Here is a 24366-nt window from a genome sequence, read left to right as displayed (position 1 = left end):
ATGTATATAAAATATGCCGAAACCTATAACCAGTGTGGTGCCTTCCCTGCGTGTGTTGAGATTCGCTGCCCTTTTTGCTTCAATGAAAAACGTTGGAGTTGAGATTTTACTCCTGAAAGGATCCGTCCGGAGACAGAATTTGGACTTTTCCGCTTGCTGGGCAGCACGGCGGAAGGCCTGCTTCTCCCCATCGGTGTTCGAGAAAGACATCGAGCTAGACAGTCAACTTTTTAAAAGGTTTTGTTTTTCAACAGACGTTTGTACATTTTGTTACAAAACTCCAGGTACCATTTGATTCAAAATCACTTTTTGGTCAGCAAACGTTGTGAAATCTGTATTTACATTGCTTTCTGTTAGTGATTCCCAATTTTTATTTATTTATAACATTATGCACTCAAATAAGACATGGCTTAAGATAAATATATTAGTAAATAAATATTCTGAGAACATCTTTCCGTAAATGAAATGTGTTGCTATACATACAGAATAGAAACAAGTTGTTTTCTACAATTAAAAACAATACGACTGGTAATGGAGAAGAGCCCTTTAACCATCTTACAAACCTTTACAGTACATTTTATACAAAACAGTTTAAGTGCTACAGAAACCTCATTTTCTTAACAAAAAAAATTGACAATAGTGCCTCGCGGGCCCATCGAAGTGGCAATAATTATTTCGATAAAAAAGGCCTTTTAGAATAAAAATGTATTTTTTACTGACCGTTATAAAAATTTGTCATGAAGGGATGCCCAATAGGCAACAGGAAACTACTTTTTCTATTAAAAAAATAAGAGAATGGACACGGAAAGAAGTTTGGGGTTGTGGGCAGGGGGGCAAAGGGAGCTCAAGTTGGGTTTCATTGGCCGAAAGAGATGGTGTCGAAGAAGCTCCAACTTTGCTTTCAGGGATACTTATCAACTGGATGGTGAGGGCTGATCATCCGGTCATCCAGAAGGGGTGGGAGGGTCTCTCATCTCTGCATCTGTGCAAAGTTTTTGGAAGCTTTTTTTGGGGGGGGGGCAGCATGTCCCTGTCAACAGCAAGGTCTGGTTTGCTGTACAGTTTTAGGTCTGGATAGAATTAGCCATACCTCCCCCCCCCCAAAAAAAAAAAAGGAAGCACAGCTCTTGTACCAGGCATAGGATAAGAGTCCACTCCTTGTAAGTGCATCCACCACACTGAATAGGCACCAATCCTGGTGAGCAATTCAGGCCCTGCGGCCCACATGCACAGGAGGAGCTCAGCACCACAAAACTCTGCCCCCAACATTAAGCTGCACAAGGGTAGCACTGCAGCCACGTATTTACTTTCAGAAATGAAAAATGGAGGGAGAAATGGGGATTGGAAACACCTGGCAGGTTAATTGCTCTTATTTCTATTTCCAACCCCCAAAGCCTGAAACAGAAATGGGAAGAAGACTTTGCTCTTGCAGGGACATCGTCTATGCTGCATCCAGGGAGCAGCCATGTAAAAACTCCCCCCCCCCTATCTACAAAGATACCTGGGGGGGGGGGGAGAAGGCTGCTTAAAAACTGTGTGTGGTAGCAGCAAGGGTGGGAGGGAGAAGGCACTAAAGTAGCCAGTGCTGGCTACTGATCGTGAGTGGGGGAGGGTGCACTGAGACCATGGGGATTGAGAAGTACCAGCTGTGCCAGAAACAGCTGGTTGGTGCCTAGGAATCCCTCCCTCCCCCCTCCAGCTGCAAACCCAAGCAGGAACTGCACAAGGGAGCACGGACTTGGAGCAAATTCTTCAGAGGCTGCAGGGCTCCATCGGGTGAGTAAAAATGCTCCATTCTCCGGCCAAGGTGGACCGGAAAACACCTTCAACAACCACGACCCCCAGAACGGCTGTTCCGCCCGGCAGCCAATTTTAACGTAGTAACTAGGCCACTGGGTGGATCTTAAGGATGTGGCCATTTGGGGGCCTAGGAAGGACCCCCCCTTCTGGGAGGTGCTGTTCAGAGATGGCACCACCTGCTGGAAGGTATTTCATGCCCGTAACCGTACATGCTACATAAATGCCACGGCTGCAATATATTTATGCAAGAGAAAACTTAAAACCAGGCAGAAGCTTTAGGAAAAACTGTGGAAACAGACGGAAATAACCAGAAAGGGAAGTGGAAACAGAGGTAAAGCATGTTTTACATATTGGCAATGAGAAGAAAGATTTCTGAAAGACGAGAGCAGCCTTTGTAAAGGTGGGACACAGGAGGGGGGCTTCCTGCTTGAGCCCCCCCCCACCCGCATGATCAGAAGCCACAAGGGCAGGGCTGCCAAAAACGCACAACATTAAGAGGGTCTCAGGCACAGGCGGTTAGAAGGGGAAGGATGGGAGCTCAGAAAGGAATTTCATCATGTCGCTCTAGTACAATAAACTAATAATTATGAAACCTTTTCATTATAAAAACCCCTTTCTCACAAACTGGGCAGGAAAAGAAAACGTTTAGTAAGTACCTTGGCTCATCCTGACTCATTAACAAATTAAATCCAAGGAGGAGGCCGGGCCGGGGGGTGGGGGGTAGAATCCAGGCACCTTCTCTGTTTTAAACAAAAAAGCCCCCCCCCCCGCAACTCTCCAGCCAGGCACAGGGAGGGACAGGAACAGCATCCCAGATGCCGAGCGCACCAATGGTTGTGGTCTCATCTACACAGAGGGCAGGAGGCCGGAGAGAACCACGTGGCTGTGGCTGAAGCAGCCGAAAGGAATGTTTCCATAGGAAACTATTAACCAAGGGGGGGAAGCGGCTACACGCGTGTAACGCAGGGGCGACAGGTCTCCCCCCAGGGCAGGTGGCAGAGTGGAATGGCGAGGGCAGGGGTTGGGGGAGGGGGGAAGAGGGTTGGGGCAGAATCCATGGCAATGGTAGCATATAATCCATGGGGCAGGCAGTGGGCACTGTTGCAATTGGGCCGCTGCTCAGGCCCCTTCCCGCCCATCCCGGTCAGGCTTCAGGAGAGGTCTGCCTCCTCACACAGGGGGCCTGGTGGCCTCTGCCCCTCGGACTCTGTGCCATTTCTTTTCTAAGGCAGCCGGCATCCCCTGCCACTGAAGGGGGGCAACAGGCGGCATAGCCGGGCCTCTGGTCCCCAGGCAACGGCAGGGGAGGACGTGGTGGTCTGCCAAGGATGCCCTGCACATAGCCCCGGTTTCTCGGGGTCACTCCTGTTGTGTGTCAACACAATCAAAAGGCAGCTTTGAAGTCCAGCAGAAACATAGCTGCCTGAAGACCGTCCTCTTCTTATTAGTTCCCGACGCAATACCACCCTGGGGAACAGCGGCCTGAAAAAATGAAAGTGTTCCTGAACCTTGTCCACGCATCCCCTGCCCAGCCCCTTCGGGTCAGAGCTCAGATTTTGTGCCGGTCCAGCGAGCGACTGCCCCCCCCCCCGGCCCACTACAGCCAATACTGTTCTGAGGCCCGAGGGAGCCCAAACGTGGCCAAAACGAGCTTGGACTGGCCCCCTGCAGCACTCAGGAGGCATTTGGCCAGCTTGGCCGAACAAAGGCACCAGCCTTCCCTCCCTGGCTCACCCACCCCGCCTCCAACCAAGATGGCGCTGCTAACTTACCTGATGCTTGAGGGCCTCCCCCAACGGCCATAGCCTCCAAACAACTTTGTGGAGGGCTGGAAAAGAACTCTCCCAGCAGGAAGCCCGCCATGGGCAGGCGTGACCCTTCTTGCTGTATTTCTCCTGGCTCACAAAGGGCCTTAGGGGGCACCCCCTGGGCCTTGCCGGAGGCTGCTGTTCCACATGGGTCCTCCCAAGGGCTGTTGCCATTGTAGCAATCTACCGGCAGGGCCAGCTCTGACTCCCGGACTTCGGGAATGATGGCAACGCATTGGCCTGCCTCGTGCAGGCCTGGATAGCAGCCTGCCAAGGGGTCCTCCGCACACACATACTGGACATTCACCGCACAGTCTTCGGTGTAGTGGCCTGGCCAGATGGGGCCGCTGCTGGCCGTCTGTTGCTCTTCGTAGAAGCAACAGGGCAAGGTTTCACGAGGGACACCCTGTATCCTAGCGCTGACCCCGCCCTGACCTCTCCTTGTCTGGGGCTCCTGCAAAGAGACGCCCCCTGTCCAAAGGGGCATGCCCTGAAGCAACCTGCCGCCGCCAGCTGCCCTACTGGGCAATTCCTGTGGGGCAGCATGTACCTCCAAGCAGCAGCCCCATGCCTGCTCTCCAGGCTCTCTCCCAGTCTGGCGGGTCTCTCCGGTGGTCTCGGGGGGCACCCGGGGGCCTCCGTGTTCAGAGAGGGGGCAGGCAAGGTCCTTTGGCTCCAGTGAAGAGCGACTGCTGCTGCTGCTGCAATTCATTTCGAGGCTGCAGTCGGACAGCTGGTCCCCTGAAGCGGCAGGCGGCCCAGACTGGCTCTTGCCTGCCACCGGGTGTAGCGCAGAGGGACCCCCTCCCAGGAGCACCCCCTCCCCGTGGAGACCCCTGCTTTTCCCCCCGCCCTGGCAGGGGCTTTGGCTTCGGTAGACGTAGGGGTCGTAGTCGCTGCTTAGCGAGCTGCGGAAAGTGGAGCAGCTCCCGTAGATCCCAAGGTTGCTGACCTCTGTGCAGTCCACCATGGAGTCACTCGAGGAGCAGTGGCACCGGGCAGAGCGGCCACTGCTGCTGCTGTCGCTGCAGGGTCCGTCAGCCAGGTAGCCGCTGCAGACCGAGCGGTGGCCGTGGCAGCAGCCGAAGCCAGAAGCACTGCCGCTCTCCGGATGGGCAGAGGGGGCAACGTGGACCCCAGGAGGGAAGAGCCTGTGGCCGCCGAGAGGCTGGAAGGCGCAGGAGGAGGGCCCCTTGGCCGCCACCTGGGGGGGGAGCTGACCACCCTGTGGGGGCTCAGGGTAGCTAAGGCCTTGGAAGTAGTAGTAGTGCTGAAACATAGCCTCGTACTGGGAGAAAGGGCCCCCGCTGAACTTCGGCCTCTGGAAAGGGTGTGGCATTGGGCAGGACCGGGGTTCCACTGTGCCAGGGTGGGGCTGCAGGTGCAGGATGGGCGGGTAGCTGCGGAAGAGGGTCGGGGGCTCTCCGTGACGATCGACGGTCAGGACAGTAATGGGATTCCCATGGGGGTCCATGCTGGTACGCGTGGGGTAGGCAGTGACGTGCCCCCCCCTGTGTGCTCGGCCGGGGAAGTGGACAGGCAGGATCACCCGCTGCTGCTGCTGCTGCCGGCTGTGGAACTGGTGGGCCATCTCCTCACAGGCCGGGCCGGGGCTTCCCTTCCGTTGCTCTGCAGGCAAAAAGGGAGAGGGGGGGGCGTTTCAAGCCAGGTTGGAGAGAGTCGACCCCAGTCCCCCCCCAGGCCCTTTCCGCCACTCACCGATGATGTTGTGACGGCAGTGGGGGCAGGTGTGGTGCTGCAGAAGCCACGGATCCACACACTTCCTGTGGAACCGGTGGGCGCAGGGAATCACACGCAGCTCCTGCAGAGGCAACACCACAGCTGGAAGGCTCCGGCCCGGCTTCCTCACGCCCCTTGCTGTCAGCTTGCACTGAGAGGAAGGCGGCCAAAGGGAGGGGGGGCGCCTCTCCTCGTTCCAGGCGGCTGTGTCCGCGCGGCAATCCCTCACGCAAATATATTTATTTCATATATTAATTGGACTTAGATGCCGCCCCTCTCTGTGGACTCGGGGGGGGGGGCTCACAACATACAAAGAGATGCAATATAAAACATTTCTAAGCTAATTAATAGAATAAAATAATTACCTTAAAATTGTCTTAAAACTAGTCATTTAAAAAACGAGCAATCACATCCATACTATCACATTCAATACATTTACTGGGCAGGGCCTTGGGTCTAGTGACCCCAAGCCTGCTGACATAGGTGCGTTTTCAAGTTCTTACGAAAGGCAAGGAGGCTGGGGGCAGTGCAAATCTCTGGGGGGAGTTGATTCCAGAGGACCCGGGCCCCCACAGAGAAGGCTCTTCCCCTAGGCCGATTCTGTTGGACCTAACTGGGCACTGGGATTTGTGCGGCAGAAGGCAATCCCCCAGGTAATCTGGTCCCATGCCATGCAGGGCTTTATAGGTCATAACCAGCACTGTGAATTGGGTCCGGAAACCAATTGGCAGCCAATGCAGTCCGCGGAGTGCTGAAGAGACCTAGGCATACCTTGGGCAAATGGGTCCCACCCGATGGAACTGGGGCACCGCCCCCCCCCCCCTGGCAGATCCAGGAAGACAGAGAAAGCTAAAGGGATTTGCTCTGGTCAGCCTCCCGGAGGGCCTCACCTCCCCGTCCATGTACTTCTCCAGGCAGATGGCGCAGTCCGAGGTGGACCCGCTGGTGAGACTCTCCAGGCCACCCGAGAGTCTGCTGCCCTCGCAGGGGGGGCCCTTCAGCTGGGAGGTGAACTTCCGGGTCTCCATCTTTTCCAGCGCCTGCACAGCCAGCCTATTCACGGAGCTCTGCAGCGGGAGACAACGCGGCCGCAATTCTTAGCCTCAGCAGCAGAGGGCAGCAAGGGCAGCCTGACTCGGTCGCATTCCAGCAAGGAAGGGAAAGGCGGCTGTAGGAAAGCCACCACGGCTCTTCCTATCTGGTGCCCTGCAGACATTCCAGGCTCATTACATTTTCCAGGTCCTGTAACGCTGCCCCGAACCCCCCCCCCCGGCTGAGATTTTGGGAGGGAGGAGAGGAGGAGGGGCGGGGCAAAAGGATAAGACCAGGTGGAGGGCTCTGCCCGGCTCTTACCTGGCTGCGACGCTGCTTCAATTTGATCTTGATGAGAAGAATGAGGCAAACCAGAGAAACCACCACAAAAAAGGCCAGGAAAATCCCCATGTCAAAGTACTCGGTGGGTTGCTATGGAAACAGCAGATAAAAAAAGGCAGGTCAGATTTTACCTGCAACTGGACATAGAACTACCTTGTGCCCAGAGATTGCTCAGATTGCTCCCAAGGCACAGCTGGGTTCCCCAGAGGTCAACGCTCCCCACAAGAAGTACAAAAACGCTGTGGCTGAATAAGTCCTGGCAGAAGCTGGAGCTATTGGACTGCCGCTCTGGACGAGAGCAGAAACCCTTCTTAGAAACGGTGCCGGACAACCCTCTAATGCCAGGCCAAAGAGATCGGCCTCCTGAAAGGGAAGGAGGCCTTCCAAAATCTTTCTTCGAACTGGCCGAGTTCCTCCATTGGCCTATTTGAAAACACGTCTCTGTTCCTCGCCAGCCCTCCCCCGTTTTAGCTGTTCTTTTCCCCATTGACGATAAGGCCGGTGGTTGGATTGGCCACCTTTCTGGATAGTTACCCTCCTCTGTTCGCCCACCCAACCCTGTAAGTCTATTGACCCTCAAAATCAGGTAGACCTCCCTTGACCACTTCTGCTGTCTTTAGAGTGACCACAGAGTGTCCTTTGAGAACCGGGACATTCCCACTCTTCCCTTTGTGACAGTGAGCGATTGTTGACCGTTGTCTGGATTCTCTTTGGATTTTCTTAAAAGCACCACAATCTGACCAGTGCCTTGATGGCACTCAGGGAGAAAATGCTCTTTAAAGAAACGTCCCGCTAGGCCAGAGAGTCCAGGGGCCTCGGGGCCTGTCAGAGGAGTGGAACTGACAGCTGGGCCATCAAAGGCCCTACCTGAACCCACCCACCCTACAAATAGGGAAGCTATGACCACAACCCGGATGTGGAAACTTCAAGCACAAAGAGGCAGTCTGGTCACTTAACTGGCCCTGCCCTGCCCTGAGGACTTACTGGTGGTGGACGGTGCTGGATCCTGGCCCGCGCCACTTTCTGTTTGTTAACAATGTTCATCAGCTTGACCGCATCTGCCCCTTTGACATAAACGATGGGTCTTTTCAGGGGGTCCTCCAGGCCCTGATTCAGCTGCAAGGAAAGAGACCCCGTGAATGGGACTCAGATGAGACACACTCTCTGCCCTCACACACACACACCGCCCCCACCCAATCCGAAGAGCCTCTGGGACTGCCTGCCACGGCCTTTGGAGAGGAGCCAAGAGCCGCAGAGTTGGACTCCTGAGAGGTGAGTGCCATCGGGGGTGATCCAAAGTGGACCCACTCAGGCCACTCCTCATGGAGCCGCTCAGCAGCAGGAAATCTCAGGCATAGGTGCCTGGCCATGTAGCCCTGCAGGCAGGGAGGGCTGGCGGTTTCCTTCCTTCCTTTTCCTTCCTTCCTTCCTTTACCTTCCTTCCTTTTCCTTCCTTCCTTCCTTTTCCTTCCTTCCTTCCCTTCTTCCTTCTTTTCTTTCTTTCTTCCTTTCCTTTCTTCCTTCTTTCCTTCCTTCTTTCCTTCCATCCTTCCTTCCTTCCCTTCTTCCTTCTTTCCTTCCTTCCTTCCTTTCTTTCCTTCCTTCCTTCCTTCCAAAGTTCACGAGGGCGGGGGCTGGGGGCGGCACTGGCAACAGGATTCCTCTGGATCAGCAACCATTTTATGGGGCCCTGATTTTGCCCTTGTTTTGTTTTTTTTAATAATTTTTATTAATTTACAAAGAGTTATATACAAAAGGAGGAGATGCATCTTAGTTGAGAACATTATGATAACATATACTCGTGGGCATGATATGATTATTCTATTCAGTTATATTTTGTCTAATCAATATACAAATCAAAATCATCACCTATTATGGGTAAAATACTATATCTCTATAGTTCGTTATCCTTTAAATCTTCTGGGTCTTCCTCCCATCCCCTTCCCCCCACTGAACTATGATAGTTCTAAAAAGGTTTAGATTGTTAATTGCCCTTGTTATTTAGGGCTTTTTACCGAAGTGGGGCCCAACCATATGTGAGTATCTTTAATATTGCGTTGCATTGGCTCCCTTCAGTCTCGAGAGACCATGTGGTCAAGGTGTTGATTTTCCTGTAGCCGCTGCTAGAAATACTGAAAGAACAATATATTATATTAACAATATGTAGGCTTTCGATACCATCAACCATGGCATCCTTCTGAAGCGGCTGGATGGGTTGGGAGTCCGAGGCACCGTTTTTATGCCGGTTCTCCTCCTACCTCTCCGGTCGGTCGCAGTTGGTATTGGCAGGAGGCCAGAGGTTGACTCCTAAGTGCCTCCCCTGTGGGCTTCCTCAGGGGTCAGTCCTCCCATAAGAACCCTTATGAACCCTCTGGAATCAACTCCCCCCAGAGATTAGAACTGCCCCCATCCTCCTTGTCTTTCATAAATTGCTTAAGACCCACCTATACCGCCAGGCAGGGGGGAATTGAAACATTTCCCCCAGGCTTATACAGTTTTATGTATGGTATGCTTGTTTTATGGTTATATATAATGGGTTTTTAGATATCTCTTTTTTAAATATTAGGTTTGTTTACTGTATACTGTTTATTATTGTTGTGAGCTGCCCCGAGTCTTCGGAGCGGGGCGGCATACAAATCTAATAAATAATAATAATAATAATAATAATAATAATTATTATTATTATTATTATTATAGCCATGCTGACCCGGGCCAAACCCCATCGTCTCCAGCATTCTATGTCCCACAGTGGCCCACCGATTGTCCATGGGGACCTTGAACAAATGGGACCCAAGGGAACCCTGCCTGCCTCAACCAACATAGAGGCGGCACTTGGACATACGTTTCAATAACCACCTGGGATACACTTGGCATCCCTGAATCTGTCTAATCCTGCCTTGAAGCTATGCAGCTGTCACGACCTCTTCTGGAAGTGAATTGCATCAACCAAGGACCCTTGATTTGTCCTCGCTTTCTTACCTATGAGCTTTAGGGACGGCCCCCTTGTCCTCTCTATCCACCTTTTCTATCCCATGCATGATTTTATATCCTTCGATCAAGTCCCCCCTCAAACGCCCTCTTTCAAGGCTGAAGAGACCAAGGCCTTGCAACCCGGTTTCATAAGGGAGGGGCTCCATTTCCTTCATCATTCTTCTTGCCCCTTTTTTCTACCTTATTATTGTTCTTGTTGCTGCTGCTGTTGTTGTTGTTGTTGTTATTATTATTATTATTATTATTATTATTATTATTATTATTTTCCAGTTCCATTCTATCCTTCTTAAGATGCGGTGACCAGAACTGTACAAAGTACTGGCCCCTGCTGTTTGGTATCTACATGAAACCACTGGGCGAGATCATGGACGGCACAGGGTGAGTTATCCTAGGTGTGCTGATGGTACTCACCTTGACATCTCTATCCCACGTCAGCTCAGTGAAGCAGTGGAAGTAATGTACCAGTGTCTGGAGGCTGTGAGGGTGTTAATAGGCTCAGACCCAACCCCAACAAGATGGAGTGGCTGTGGATTTTGCCTCCCAAGGACAATCCCGCCTGTCCATCCATTACTCAGGGGGAGCTTTTGCCCCCTCAGAGAGGGTCCGCGCGAAGGGGGGCATTCGCACGGGTACACTTGGTAGTTGTGGCCCTACTTGGACAGGGAGACACTTCTCTCAGCCACTCACACCCTCATCACCTGGAGGTTCAGCTAATGGAATGCTCTCTTGGAAGGGCATTCGGAAACTGCAAATAGTGCAAAATACAGCCGCGCAAGCTGTTATGGGTCTTCCAAGATCTGCCTACATCTCACTCCGCAAGACGCACTGGCTGCCAATTGGTCTCCTGATGCAATTCAAAGTGTTGGTTATGACCTATAAAGCCCTACAAGGCTTAGGACCTGATTACCTATGGGACCTCCTTCTGCCTCATGTATCCCAGCGACCAGTCAGGTCCCACAGAGTCGGCCTTCTCCAGGTCCCGTCAAACAGGCAATGTTGTATGGCGGGGCCTAGGGGAAGAGCCTTCTCTGTGGTGGCTCCGGCCATTTGTAACCAGTTCCCCCCCAGAGATTCATAATGCCTCCACTCTCCTGGCCTTCTGGAAGGCTTTAAAAACTCATCTTTGCTGGCAGGCCTGGAGCCGCTGAACTTTAACATCTGGCCTTTAACATCATATGTTTCTTTTACATTTGGGAGTTTTTAGAATGTTTTAACCATTTCAGTTCTGAACTGATTTTTGTATTTTATATATGTTGTAAGCCGCCCTGAGTCCTCTGAGAAGGGCGGCATATGTCCAATTAATAAATAAGATAGATACACAGAGCCGTGCTCCTACAGAAAGAAAAAGGGGGGGGGGGGAGAGAATGCTCACCCACCTGATCAATGGCATCTGGGTTTTCGGACACATCAAAAATGACAGCCCTGGCTCCTCTTTGAACTGCCCGCTTGGCCTGCAAAGAAGAGGGGGACAGGGCCCAAGGTCAGCTCCCTGTCCCAGTTTCCTCTCTCCTTCCTTCCCCCCTCCCAACATAAAGGCTAGGAGGGGTGCGCCAAAGCATAGACCAAGGGTCCTCAAACTTGGCCACTTTAAATCTTGTGTACTTCAGCTCCCAGAATTCGCCAGGTAGCTGAAGAATGGCCAGGTCTGAAGACCCCTGGCCTAGACTCCTCCCCACTCCCTCCCCACCAGCATCTACTCCGCCCATTACCACCTATGATCACCAGAGGGCAACCTTGAGCCAAGGGAGCCTTCCTTGCCTTTTCTCCTTCTGGTAATTTTTTTGGGGGGGGCAACCAGGAGCCCCCCAGGAAAAGAAGAGCTCTCTTATCCCGACCAGGAGAGTCCACCAGCAGGGCCAAAGACTGCATATCACCTGGCAACTAAAAGGCCCCCCCAACCCACCTGGACCCTGAGCCCGATTCTAGCCTCCCTCCCCTCCAGCTCTGATCGGCTTTCAATGCTGCAGACCCTCAGCCGCCACCCATGCGTGGCCCCTCTGAAGGCAGCCCAGCATGTCGCCTGTTGCTGTAGAGGCCCTGCCCTTCGGCCCTGCGCCTGCTCCCAAGAATGCTGGCTGAGCCCCTGGGGGCTGCCGTTGTGGAGGGTGGGAGGGGGAGAGCCCCAGACCCTCCAGTCCCCTGGGGGGCCAATGCATGGGCTTTCTCAGTGCCCGGTCCAGGAAGGGACAGCCACAGGCTCCGCTCCAGCATTCCCCAGCAGTCTGGTCTCCGGAGCTTAGCTGCAGCTTGGCCTGACCCTCCAGGTTTCCCTGGCAGGAGATCAAAGCGGCCCAGCCACAAACATACCAGAGCAGGAGGCAGCTTCCCCGCTCCTCCCCTCCCCCCCATGGGGGGGGGTGGAAGGCCTGCCCCCGCTCCCAAGAGGGAAAGAAGCCCCTCCCTCCCCAAAGAAGACAATCTGAGCCATTAGGCAGAATAGCAGGATCAGAGAGTTGGAAGAATCTCGCCATTCTGGGGAAATGGCTGTCCAGTCTCTGCCCAATCTGCCCCCTTCTCTGCCCCTGTGCCAATGTCTCCTGCAGCCCACGATGGGCGAAGGGCGTGGGGCAGGCAAGGCTCTGGACACTTGGGGCAGCAAGCTGAGGAGCCGAGGTGAGAGGCGCCTTCTAAACGCCGCGTCTTGTCTCCCAAAGCCAAGCGGGCCTGGCTCAGCTGCCCTCTGAAGCTGGCGTCTCCAATCTTGCCAAGACTGCCCCAAAGAGTCTTCCTCGAAGCAAACCTTGCTGGAACCCTGAGGCATTTGCCCCCCCCTCAACACCCCCTCCCCCAGTTCCCTGGCCAGATTATCTTGCGGTGGGGAGATTTAAATTAAGAGAAAAGGGGGACAAGACGCGGCGTTTAGAAGGCGGCAGAGAAGGGGGCAGATTGGGCAGAGACTGGACAGCCATTTCCCCAGAATGGCGAGATTCTTCCAACTCTCTGATCCTGCTATTCTGCCTAATGGCTCAGATTGTCTTCTTTGGGGAGGGAGGGGCTTCTTTCCCTCTTGGGGGAAGAGCAGGTTGGCGGTGGTGGCTTCAATTACAGAAGCAGAGGTGCACATGGAAGACCAGGAGGGACGATGGGGGGGGGGCTCCCGGGGGCAGATACCCAAGGTGATTCCCATGCAGCCGTTCCTATGCCTCAAAGTCTCTGGGGGAAACAACTATTTCCTCCTTTCCAAGCCAAACACCCCTGGGCTGGTCGCAAGGGAATTCTGACCATTGCTCTGTCTGACTCAATGTATTTTCTTCCGCTCCTGGTCCATCGGAGTCATGTGAGGTGGTGGAAGAGCTTCTGCTTCGGGAAAGGATGGAGGGCGGGAGAGTCTTTTCCGGGGTCCCCTCTTTCCTGGGCAGCACAGCAGGGGGGCTCTGGCCCATTCCTCAGCTGGATGCCCAGGCAAGAAGCCTTCTCAGAGAGACAGCCGCAGAGGGAAGCAGTGGCGTTCTGGAAGTTCCCAGGACAGGTGGAGGCAACCCGGATCCCAGGTGAGCCTGTTGATTCACTGTAAAGAGGTCTTATTGCAGAGCACAACTGGGACCCTCTTTCCTTCCGCACAAGCACAGGCAGGGCCGCAACACACAGAGGCCTCGGGCTAAGGATTAAGGGGGAACAAAAGCAGAAAGCCTTTGCCTTTCGTTAGGGGTCTTCCCTTGCCAAAAAGAGGCATTCCGCAGCAGGACCCCTTGGATTCCACTCCCAGCAGGGCAGCCCCTTCCTCGGAGCCCACAAGGCCTGCAGACAGAGCCGCAGCTGGCCTTGCTTGGGGATCGCGGGCCCCGTGTTCAACGCTGGCAAGGAGAAGCCACCATGAGCAACAGACCTCAGCATACGAAGAGGAGGGCAGCGCACCCCTCCCCAACTGATCCCGCCTCCCTCCTCAAAGACCCACCTGGCACCTGCTCTGCCCTTCCTGGGCAATCCGGCTGACTTGAGTCTCCCGCCAGAGAAGCAAGGAAGGACCAATTCGCTTTTGGCCAAACAGCCCCCCCTGCACCCACCCACCCACTTTGGTGAGGAGTCATGCTGTCACCAACCACCAACTCTGCCTGGCATCAGCCCTGCTGCCTTTGGCCCAGCTGCACCTGCAGCCCCAGCTGAAGACGACCTGCCCAGGGGCTTCTCTCCGGGATGGGCTCCAAAGATTTCAGCCTGGCCTAATCAGCCTCCTGCACCACGGCAGGGGAGGGGGGGCCTTTCTACCTTCCCTGGGCTCTGGAGGTTCTTCTAGAGGCCCTCTGAAGGAAGGCCAGGAAGAGGCCTGTTTCTGCCCTTCGCAGGCTTCCTGTTTTTTTGCCCTCCTGGGAGGGGTGGGAGGGGCGGGGCCAGCCAGGAGTGGGATTTGGGGGTCCTCCAAACTGCACCGGATCTTAGTTACAGGTTCTCCCAAACCCCTGCGAACCTCCAGCAGCCCCCCCGCTTCTCCCCCCCTCTTTCTTCTTTGGTTCGCACACCCGTCAACCAATGCCTTGGTTGTTTTCCAGATGTTTTTGGCTCCTGATTCAGTGGCAGCAACAAGGGAGCAGCGTTAAGACAATGCGAGTCGTGCCCATCGTCCTGAGCACAAACAGAACTGTTGTTTTCTAAATTTTTGAAACTAAGAACTGTTACTCTGCCCTCAACAGCATAAGCAGATTTGTATTTAAACAATGAACTGGACTTTGGAGCGGCCTGCACATGTTCTTCTCCTCAGTTGCTAATTTGAAATGATTAAAATTAAATTTCATTTTTAAGATTCGGTAAGGAGTGAATGGCTTCTGAAAACGACGGATGAAATAGCAGAAATACTACATGCATATCGCCCTGCCTTGACTGCTCCCACCCATCAATCCCAGGCATTTGTTCCCCCTCGTTTGCCGATACGGCTCAAAAGCCTCCCGTAGTGAAGCCGCATCATTTATACCTAGTTTGCCTAGCTGCACCTTTCCACCACTATGGCCAAAAGGGCTAACCTCTCCCACCAGACAAGGGACTTTCCCAAAAATCTACTGAACTGGCTACTTTGCCTTCCTCTGGGGCGGAGGAGGTTGTGGTTGGGTCAGGCTTCACATCTTTGTTAAAATAAACCACAATGGTTCCCTGACCTTTGGGAAACAAATATCCTGCCATTTTCCTATGGGTGCACATGCTCGGGGGACACCCAAACAGAACTGAGAGAAGCTGCAGGGGTCAGAAAGAGTAGAAAGCTGCCCTGGAGCAAGTTGCAAATCACGCCAGGTTTGCCCCCCCCTCCACCCCCAGGGAGGACCCTGCTCCAGGGAAAGTGCTGTGCCCTCCTTACCTTGCCCAGAACAGTGAGGCAGGGTTTGGGTTCCAGGTCGGGCTGCTCCAGCTTCACAACTCCAACCCAGCCATACTCGTGCAAGTCTTCCTCGTCATTGCTGTTGCAGAGTCCCAATGGGTGCATCTAAGGAGGAAGAGCGGCTCTGTGAAAGTGGAACTCAGACCCCACAAGACACAGAGCAGCTTGGAAGGAGGAGGCAGCAGAAGGGTGGGTCAGTGGAGCTGTGGAGACTCTGCTGCTGGAGGTTTTCAAAACAAGATTTGTCCAGGATGCAATAAGGTCTCCTCCTGCTTGGGCAGGGGGTTGAACTAGATGACCTCCAGGGTCCCTTCCAACTCTGTTCATCTGTTAACTATTAGTTATTATTGGTTGCAAGTTTATTCTTTCCCAGCTGGCATTTAGGTTATAAATGCAGCCACCAATCCTAAACTGCAACCGGCAGGTGGTTTTGCAGAAAAAGTGAGATAATGAAAGCTTTTAATCTCTAGACCAGCAACTCTCAATCCTTTTGTAGATTGGGGGAGCCCTAAGAGCTTTGCTTTGTGTGAGCTAGAGCTATCATTATTTATTGTTTTAGAAATTACTGAAAAAATTTAAAGCAGAGATTTATTTGACTTTGCAGACCCCTTGTAAGAGCCTCAGGGACTTCTGAGGGTCCCCATGTGACACTCTGCTCTGGGCAGTGATCTCTAACCCTCCTGAAATTGAAACCATGAAAGAAAGAACTACATCTGAGCTGCAGAAGCTATCAATACTCAACGGTGAAAATTAATACATTTTCCATATCTTTTTTTCCAGTCAGCCATGAAAGGTAATCTGGGAGACAGGTTCTGAGTGGGGAAATGCAGAACTGAGTGACTTGAAAGCCATTCGCATCTCTGTCCTCAGGGTAGAACCAGCCAAGGCCACTGTTCACTTTGGATTCGAACTCTGGATCTGGGGCATCAGACAATTCCTTGCTTGCTTGACATGCCCTCACACTCCCCTCCCCAATCTCGCCAGCCCTCCTGCTGCTGGGGTTGTCCTCTTCCCCTGCCTCTCCCACCAAAACGCCTAATGCTTCTGATCCCCACCATGTCACCTTGTACAATCACAGTCATTTTCATGCCCACCAGGAAACAGTCATGGAGAATATGGCTCTAAGTCTAAGCCCGAGAAAACACATTCGGTCAGAAAGAGATTCGCTCTAGAAAGGGCACGCTGTACATTTAATCCACAGGCCACCCTGAAATATACAGATAATTGAATTGAAGATCACAAGATTCCAAAGGGCTTAAAGTACCTTCAGAAAGGACACACAACTTAAACACCAGCCAAAATCTAGGTCCAGACTACCTTGTCCTTTGGGTGGTGATACCTCCAGGCAAATAGGCCAAATGTAGGGTGCGGGGAGAGAAATTGCTTCCCTGTTTGATAAGCGAGCCTTTGTGGATCAGTCTGCAAAAGATGGGATAGCCCCCTGAATAGGCACGCCCCCCCGACCACTGTCCCAGCCCCCACACCTTTGCTCCCCAAAGTCCACTGATGGCACAGAACATAAGAGTCAGGGTACAGGAACGGTTACCTGGGCTTCTCAATTTGAATAGCTGTTTTTTTTAACAGAATTTTTAACTTTAGCACAGGAAACAAACACTTGGATAATGCCAGGTAGATGTTATTTTGGGGGTATATTCTGCCAAAATATGTTAAAATCATGAATTAAACTGAATTAAGGGGCGCACATAAGAGCACCATTGTGCCTACCGTCCCTATCCTACTGTCTTCTTTAATCCTTACTTTCTACTTAGGATATTCTTATAAAAACTACAATCCTATACTTATCCCAAAAAACAAACAAACAAATAATATGCCACTAGGAGGGGGGGACCCCCCCTGCTACCATTCCAGGGTATGCACACCTGCTGTGACCTGGTCAATGGCCCTTCTACCAAAAACAGGCACCCCCCCCCCCAATTCTGCAGTTTGCCTAGTGGAAGAGACCTCTCACATGGGGGGGGGGGAGAGTGGGGGGGGATAGGGGGAAGGAACTCGAGGCACCCAACACCACAGTAAGGAGATGCAAGAGACACACGTTTGAGCCGAGGGTCCAAATCACGGCATTTTTGACCTTTGTTTCTAGTGGTGCACGTGCTTCACCTTAGAAACCAGGACTGCAGATGCCCCGGACATAAGGCAGCCACAATCAGAGTGCCGCCCAGGCTGTTCTCTTTCTGGTCCAGGAAGGGACTTGGGTGCCGGGCAGGTACTCCCTCCTCCCTGCCCCCTCCGAAGCAAACAAGGGTGACTTTGTCCCTCCCTTTCAAAACCCAGAAACCAGTCTCACAAGCTGCTGTGATTGCATCAGGGAGGGCTCTCTCTATCCTTCGGCCTGCGCCTTTGAAGCGCCTCGGCCATGGTGGCGGCCGGCTTTGATCCTTCCAGCCCAGGGCAGAGAAGTGGGCGGGGAGCTGATAGCATCTCCTGCTCTGCCTTGGGTACGTTTGGGGCCCTGCACCCCAGGAGCCACAGCAACAGCACCCGTCCATTCCTGCCGGCCGAGTCGGGGTCAAATCAAGCTTGGACAGGAGCTCATCGCCACTTGTGGTGCAACTGCGGCCAGAAAACTCCTCCCCACCCAGCAAGTCTACTTCTCTGCCCCACCATCCCCAGCCACGGTGGGAAGGAAGAAGCGGACTTCCAGCCCAGAGTTCCAGTCCCCCCCCTCTGTGTGTGTGTGTGTGTGTGTAAAAACCAGGGTACTTGGCTCTCCAGGTCAGATGACCCCAGACTTCCCGGACAGCTGCTGAACCAATGGACCAGGAAGGGTCCTTCTCCCTGAAAGTAAGGATGTTTGCACACTCAGTTTGGTAAGGGTGTCAAAGCGACACACAACCTGTTTGTGATTAAACAAAATAGCCAACATGGCTTTCAAGACGGTGCAGCTGAAGCAGGACCTGTACAGCGACCATTCTCGTAGAAAGATGCTGGCGTCAGGATCGGTCATCCCAAGCAGTTCCTCTCGACCAGATGCAAAGAACTCAGTGGAAAGGGGCATTTGCAGACCATCTGCAGGACCACTGAAAAGCCACAGACTGAAGAGAGCAAACTTTTCTGGTAGCCTTTGCATCACTGACCTGTTCCCATTCTCCACCATTTAAACCAGGGGTGTTTGAGCCAAGCACAGGGCTCTTCACACACGGCCCACACCGGAGGCCTCAGGAATTCCATCCCGTCCCCCACTCAGGAGTTCAAGGACGTCCCCTTCCGACCTCCAGGCAGGGGCGGCTACTGAAAAACGAGGAAGACCAGCTGCAAGTGGAGTCGCAATGGCCTCTGGGGCATGGGGAAGGAGGCCGGAATTCCCTCCAGGGGCCCCACTGGAACAAGGGAAGCCCTCAGCTACTTGAGGCAGATGAAGGCGGAGAGGGGGCAAGAGGGGCTGCAACCTCTCCAACGGGGACCCAGATCATGGCAGCCGTTGGCTGTGGCTGCTCTGACTTCCCCACAGTGACTGAAAGGGGCCCAAGCCACAGCCCCCAGCCACAGTTTCGCTGCTCCGGCTCCATTCCTCCCTTCCGTCTGCCAAGGGAGCTTCAAGCCGAGGAAGGAACCGGGCCCCTCCCTCCCTGCAGATCAATTCCCAGCACACGCACCACTCGCCCCCCAACCACACCCAGCAAGGGGGATGGAGCACCCCACGGCCAGACTTTGCTCTTCCACCCATTACTTGCTTTGGTTTCCTTCTGAATCAAACCCACTGACCATTGTCCAAATCAAACCTTTACTGAAATTCTCCCCCCAAGATGAAGCTTTGGTTAAAAACCTGAAAACAAATGGCTGGGCTCCCAAAATCCTCTTCTCCACCAAAGACCCAGAAGCCAGGGGGTCATCCGTGGAAGACAACAACAGTCGAGTGGCCACACGCGGCTGGCTGGAAATCTCTCACTCTTGTTCTAAGGACTGCACGGCCTGGCTGTTAAAAGGAGGAGCCGAGTGGCGAGGGGGGCAAAGTCCCCCCCCCAGCCGAAGCCACTCAGGACCAGATGAACACCTGGATGATGCCAGCAAGTGGGGAGGTCGGGTTGGGCCAAGCCATCCCTCGTGCCACCAGAGACCCTGCCACCTTCCCCAGTGAAGTCCTGGGGTTTAAACCTTCCCCAGAGACCTGCCCCCATCGGAAGAGGAGGCAGGCAGGCCACCCGAGGGGCTCCTCCGTGCTGCCCCCTCCCGCCCATGGGCTTCCCCGCCAGTTCAGACACAAGAAGAGAGGGAGCCGGAGGAAGGAAGCCCTGGCTGGCTGTGATGCTTCAGGGCAGGCAGCATCGGGCTCCGTCTTGCCATTGCACTCGCCAGGGGTGGGGGCAGCCGGGGGGAGTCCCGTCCAGTCCAGGTTTTCCCCTTGCCCACCTCTGACTACACTTCAAAGCAGGAGTATTTTTGTACAGCCCAGCAAGGAGCGCAATGAATGGGCAGCTGCCTGCGAAGCCCAGGGAGGAGTTGACTCTTTGGACGCAGGCCTCTCCCACCCCTGCCGACACCAGCTAGGGAGAGGGAGGGAAAGAGGAAGGCCTCTGAGCGAGGAGCCACCCTTGGTGTAGCCGACTGCCCCGCCCTCACCAGGCTCAGCTTGGTGTGGTGCTTCGGGAATTCAGCTGGGTGACTCTGAATGGTCAGGTTGGCGAGAGGTCCGATGAAGGCACTCGGTGGGTCCTGCTGTGGCCGAGCCCTTCGGCTGTGCCTTGTGTTGTGGTGCAAGTGGTGAGGGCTCTGGGACTCCCAGGGCTGCCAGGCTAATCTTGAGAGTCAGGGGGACAAGCCCTTCCAGTCCAAAGCCCAAGTGGTGCCCACGCTAACCTGCACCGTGGAATGCAGGGGGGACGCAAGCAAGCGACCAGGCAGGATTCCTCCTCCACGAGGGGAGGCCACGTCTTGGCGCTGGTGACGCAGAGGGAGCCGAAGGACCATAGACTACGGTCTCACGAGCCTCCACGCAGGTAGACGTCTCCCCTCCCCTGGCAACACGCCAAGGACCAGGCTGACAGCAGAAGATGCCCAGGAATTAGCTCATCAGTAAGAAGCGGTCAGTGCGTGGGGCAAAACTAAGGGCAAAAGCTGGCACCTTCCTTGGCCTGTGGACGTAGAGAGCTGAGCGGACTCCCTTCCCACCCACTCTCTCTGTACTCAGGAATTCCTTGTCCTGCGTTTTGGGGCCACGAAGAACAGGGCTCCCCTCCTTCAGTCTAACATCCTCCCTTGCAAGGCTAAGCACTGCCCGGTTTTTCAGTTTCTCTTCACAGGACTATATATTTCTTTGCATTTATTTGTATTGATTTTCACGTTTTCCATACCTTAACACTTCCAAGCAGATCGACATCTACATATATACATTCATATTAATACTTGCATCAGTTGCACATTGTACATTGCTTTTCCCTGTTATCTCCTCATCCCTTACCATCTCACATTGTCTTTTAATCTTTTTTTTCTTTATCCATTCATACCGTTTGGTCCGTGTATTTATAATACTTTCACAGGACTAATTCTAATCTCTGCCTTTCCCTGAACTGGGAGCACTTTGTCCAACTTTGGTCTAATAAAAACAGAAATTGTTATTGTTGTTGTTACTATTAAAATGATTTACTACCACCTCAAATTTGGGGGAAATCTAGCTGATTTTAAATACATTAAAACATAAAAGCAATACGCAATATTAGATTCAAGAACAATAACCAAAATATATCAATTAGCATAGGTACAGTTCTTTCACACTTCCCATTATCTGTAAAACAAGCAAGGTTGTTGCTGTTATGGCTACATGATTGTTTAAAATTCAAATAGTCCCAATCCAGAATATGCTCGTCCCCAGCGCACTGGCAAAACCACTTGGTCCCAGAATTTGCAAATCTGTTCACACCATTAGGGAAACAGATTCCACACCTATGCCCTCAGGGCTCAGCTTAATGAAGAGTTTTGTGCAGCTCATGGACAAGATACTCACAATTGTGAAAGGGGTAACACACCCCTCCTCCCCTGCCCTCTACCGAAGGGAGTGAAAGTGCCATTGAGCTCTCCTGGGAGGTTCACATCCATCAGGTAGCCATAAGTGGCTGTGGGGCAAGGTCCGGGCACCTCTGGGCACAGACTTCCCAGAACCCTCTGCAACTGTCCCAGGATGCTTAGCACTTCGTAAGGAAGCCCTTCATTTGAACGATTCCTACCTAGCCTCCCCCCAACCCCAACACGTGTGGAAGAACAGGGCATCGAGCGGCTTCTAAGATTCACGGTGAAGAACTCCCTGCCTTTGGACACAATCCCAGACAAGGCGTTGTACAATCCCAGCTGCTCCACAATGTGTGCTCTGGACCTCCCAGCGGAGATGCTGCCATAGCCGGCCTGCCTCACTACTACTGGCACAGCTGGTTCTCTTGCTAGGCATTGCCCATCCGTCTCACTTGTGGAATCACCAATGCAAACCTGGTGCCACACTCCACACGAGAACCTGAGGAGACGCCTTCTCTCACACGCACGCCAGCCTTGGAGGCCTGTCTGCCATCAAAACCAATAGAAATGGTGACAAGAAGCCAGAGGAGGGTGAGGGTGGTCGGAGGCAGCACCCTGCGCCCCACATCTGCAGCGCAATTTGCACAAGGCCCCTGGGCACTTTCCCTCTCCCCACAAGTCGGGCAGAGACTTTTTCATTCTCTTCTGCTCTGCAAAGCTGCCCCCTTCAATCTTGGCCGGTACTGTTAGCCACCCTCTATGGCACACTAGGTGACCAGAGCTCCAAGACTATTCTGTACGTCTGTAGCACTGACCAAAAAAATCAATTATGTAAGGAATGGAAAAGAGATTAGGATACCTACGTGATCCACAGTTTAAAAGTGGGAAGGACCAGAGTCTACGCTACACTGGGTTGTTTCTATGATTTCCTGAGCCACAAATCCTGACTTACAAGCAGCAATGGTTGAGTTCACCTAATGTACTAAGCCACAGACAAATCAGCAACATCAGGGCTTAGCTAAAGGGAACTCTGAAGCATGCGCCAGCCATGTTTCAATGCCCCTGCTCCATGACAACAAGCTCATTGAAAGATGACATTATTTCCCCTCCCATATCTGACCTACCTCACAACTGTTGAGGCAAAGAGATGGATGACGTCCCAATTCAAGCCACCCTTAAATATCTCAGAGCAGAAAAAGGCAGAGAATTGTGCCTCCCCTCCTACCCCCCACTGCCCCCCCAGAAGGGGTCTCTTCTCTGGCACCTCAGTTAGAGCAGCCAAGACCTCTGCTGTGCTGCCAGACGCCTTCCTCGTATTGAGACCTGCCTATTTAAGGGGGCAACCTCCATCTCAGTAGCAGGTGGGCCTAGTCTGCAGTCCAGATAGCAGGCCTAGTGAGCCCCAACATTTGCCTTGCAACTGGTGCAGCCTCAGGGAAGGGAAGGCACAGCCCCTTCCTCAACCAAGCACAAAGCTCCAGCCCCTGGCGGGAAAAACAAGGGGCCTTCCCAAAAACTCAGCACTAGATTCTGGCAGCCATGTCACGACAACTCAGAGGGATCTTCTTAGTAACCCCCCCCCCCCCCCCCCGTATTAGAGCACAGCCATGTTTGCCCTCGCAGAGGATGTACTGTACAGTTTGGAGAAAGCCTTTTGCCTTGGTTTCATTCCTGCCTCTGCTTTCCTTTTCCACAGTGGCCAAAATAAACAGTGTATCCACAAAGTCTTCAAGATGAAAGACAGAACTTCAGTTACAGTATAAAGTGGTGCGGGCTGCAGTGATCTGAGGCTGCCTATAAATACGCAAGATCAAAGCTGGTCCTGTTAAATTAAAAATGCTGTCACACAGAATGGAACTAGCCTCCAGCACTGCCGGCCTCAACATGTGAGCCTCTGATCTCAGGCAGAGCAGGGAAAGAGGGGGAGGGGGCCCAGCACCCCTAGAAGCTGCGTTCACCCTGAGAGGGGGGAGGGGGCAGGGAGAGGGGGTGAAAAAAGGTCCACCAGTAGCAGACCAGTTTTGAGAAGGCGATTACACATTTCTCATGCAGATTGCTGGAATTTAACCTGCAGCCTCTGGGCTCGGCGGGACCCACTGCTTCCCCATCCAAAGCTGGAGCAGCCGTTGTGAAGCGGCCTCGGGCAGTAGTGGCTTCCGCCCGCAGCCCTTCCCCTGCGGACCTGACTTCGGCCCGCGCGCCCGGCCCTGCCAGAGCAAAAGCGCCAACACGCGGGGGCAAACGCTGCCCATCAGCGTCCCGAAGCCTCCTCCCGGGCCCGCGCCCGGCGCACCTGCGGGCTGGCTTCTCTGGGACAGAGCCCGCGAACGCACACGGGGGTCTTGGCCCGAAAGCCCCAAGTTCAGCCAGGAGGGCCGTTCCCCGAGCAGAGCAGCAGCCGCCTTCCGCAGCCCCTCCCCGGCCCCATCTGCTCGGTCCCGGGCTCCCGAAGGCGGCCCGTGGCTCCAAGGGGCGGGGGTCCCCAAGCGGCCTCTCCCGCCCCCCTCCCGCAGTTAGAGGGCAGCCCAGCAGCCGCAGCCGCCCCCCGAAGAGCCGCGGCTTCCCTGCCTCGGGCTCCAGGGCTCCGGCCCGACCCCTGTGGGCGGCCGTTGCTCCCGGGCAGCCCGGTTATCTGCCGCGGCCCACGAGCCGCCTCCTCCCGAAAGGGAAGCGCCCTTCCTGCCCCAGTGCCACGCGGACCCCGCGCCGGGGCGCTCTGCAGATGCTCGGGGGGCGCCGCTGCCGTTTGCCCACCCGGAGCCATTTTGCGCCGCCGCCGCCGCCGCTCACCTGCACGATCTCGCCCTCGGCGCTGAGCGTGGCCCCCGCGCGGGAGAAGCGGCCCTGCAGCCCCGTGGTGTAAGTGGTGTAGTCGCCGCCGGGGCTGGACTCGAAGAGCACCACCTCCACGAAGGCCGCCTCCCGGCCCAGCGCCGCCGCCGCCGCCGCCACCAGCGCCACCACCAGCAGCGGCCCCGGGCCCGGCCTCATCGCGCCGCCGGGCCCCCCGCGCCGGCCCCGGGCAGCGGTGGCGAGGGGGGCGCCCGGCCGGGGTGGCGCATCGCGTCGCGGCCGCCGCCGGGCCTCTCTGTGCCGCCGGGCGGCTTCTCCTTCTGCCCGGCCTCCGCCTCGGCCTAGCGTCGTCTCCCGGCGGCGGCGGCGGCGGCGGGGCGGCGGGCTGGCGGCAGCTCCCTCCTCCTCCTCCTCCTTTTCCTCCTCCCGGCCCAGCCGCCGCGTCCCTTTCATCCGCTCCACGTGACGGGGCTGCGGCTGTCCCCGCCTCCGGCCCGCCTCGCCGCCGCCTCCTGGCCGGGCAGCGCGGGACCTGACGGACGACTTCGCCTGGACCGGGGCGAACGGGGGTGGGAGGGAGGGGTTGCGCCTCCC

The 24366-nt window shown here is 54.5% G+C and overlaps 1 protein-coding gene across 2 annotated transcripts; it reads right to left on the bottom strand.

Annotated features, from left to right (window-relative positions):
• Positions 1-227: 227 nt before the first annotated feature.
• ZNRF3 (zinc and ring finger 3) lies at positions 228-23948 on the bottom strand. Of its 2 annotated transcripts, XM_070763438.1 has the most exons (9): positions 23770-23854; positions 14998-15123; positions 11090-11164; positions 7707-7838; positions 6702-6812; positions 6239-6415; positions 5328-5430; positions 3573-5237; positions 228-3282 (listed from the first exon to the last, which is right to left on the bottom strand). In XM_070763438.1, the coding sequence occupies exons 2-9, from the start codon at positions 15121-15123 to the stop codon at positions 3245-3247; spliced, it is 2427 nt and encodes an 808-aa protein (XP_070619539.1). In that variant the 5' UTR covers positions 23770-23854; the 3' UTR covers positions 228-3244. The 2 variants fall into 2 exon arrangements, with proteins under 2 accessions (XP_070619539.1, XP_070619540.1); XM_070763439.1 differs by having other exon boundaries at positions 228-5237; positions 23770-23948.
• Between the last annotated feature and the right edge of the window lie 418 nt (positions 23949-24366).

The sequence above is a fragment of the Erythrolamprus reginae genome, chromosome 10 (assembly GCF_031021105.1).
Source record: "Erythrolamprus reginae isolate rEryReg1 chromosome 10, rEryReg1.hap1, whole genome shotgun sequence".
NCBI lineage: Eukaryota > Metazoa > Chordata > Lepidosauria > Squamata > Dipsadidae > Erythrolamprus > Erythrolamprus reginae.
Note: the sequence above shows the minus strand (reverse complement) of the source record. Positions and strands in the feature narration are given on the sequence as shown.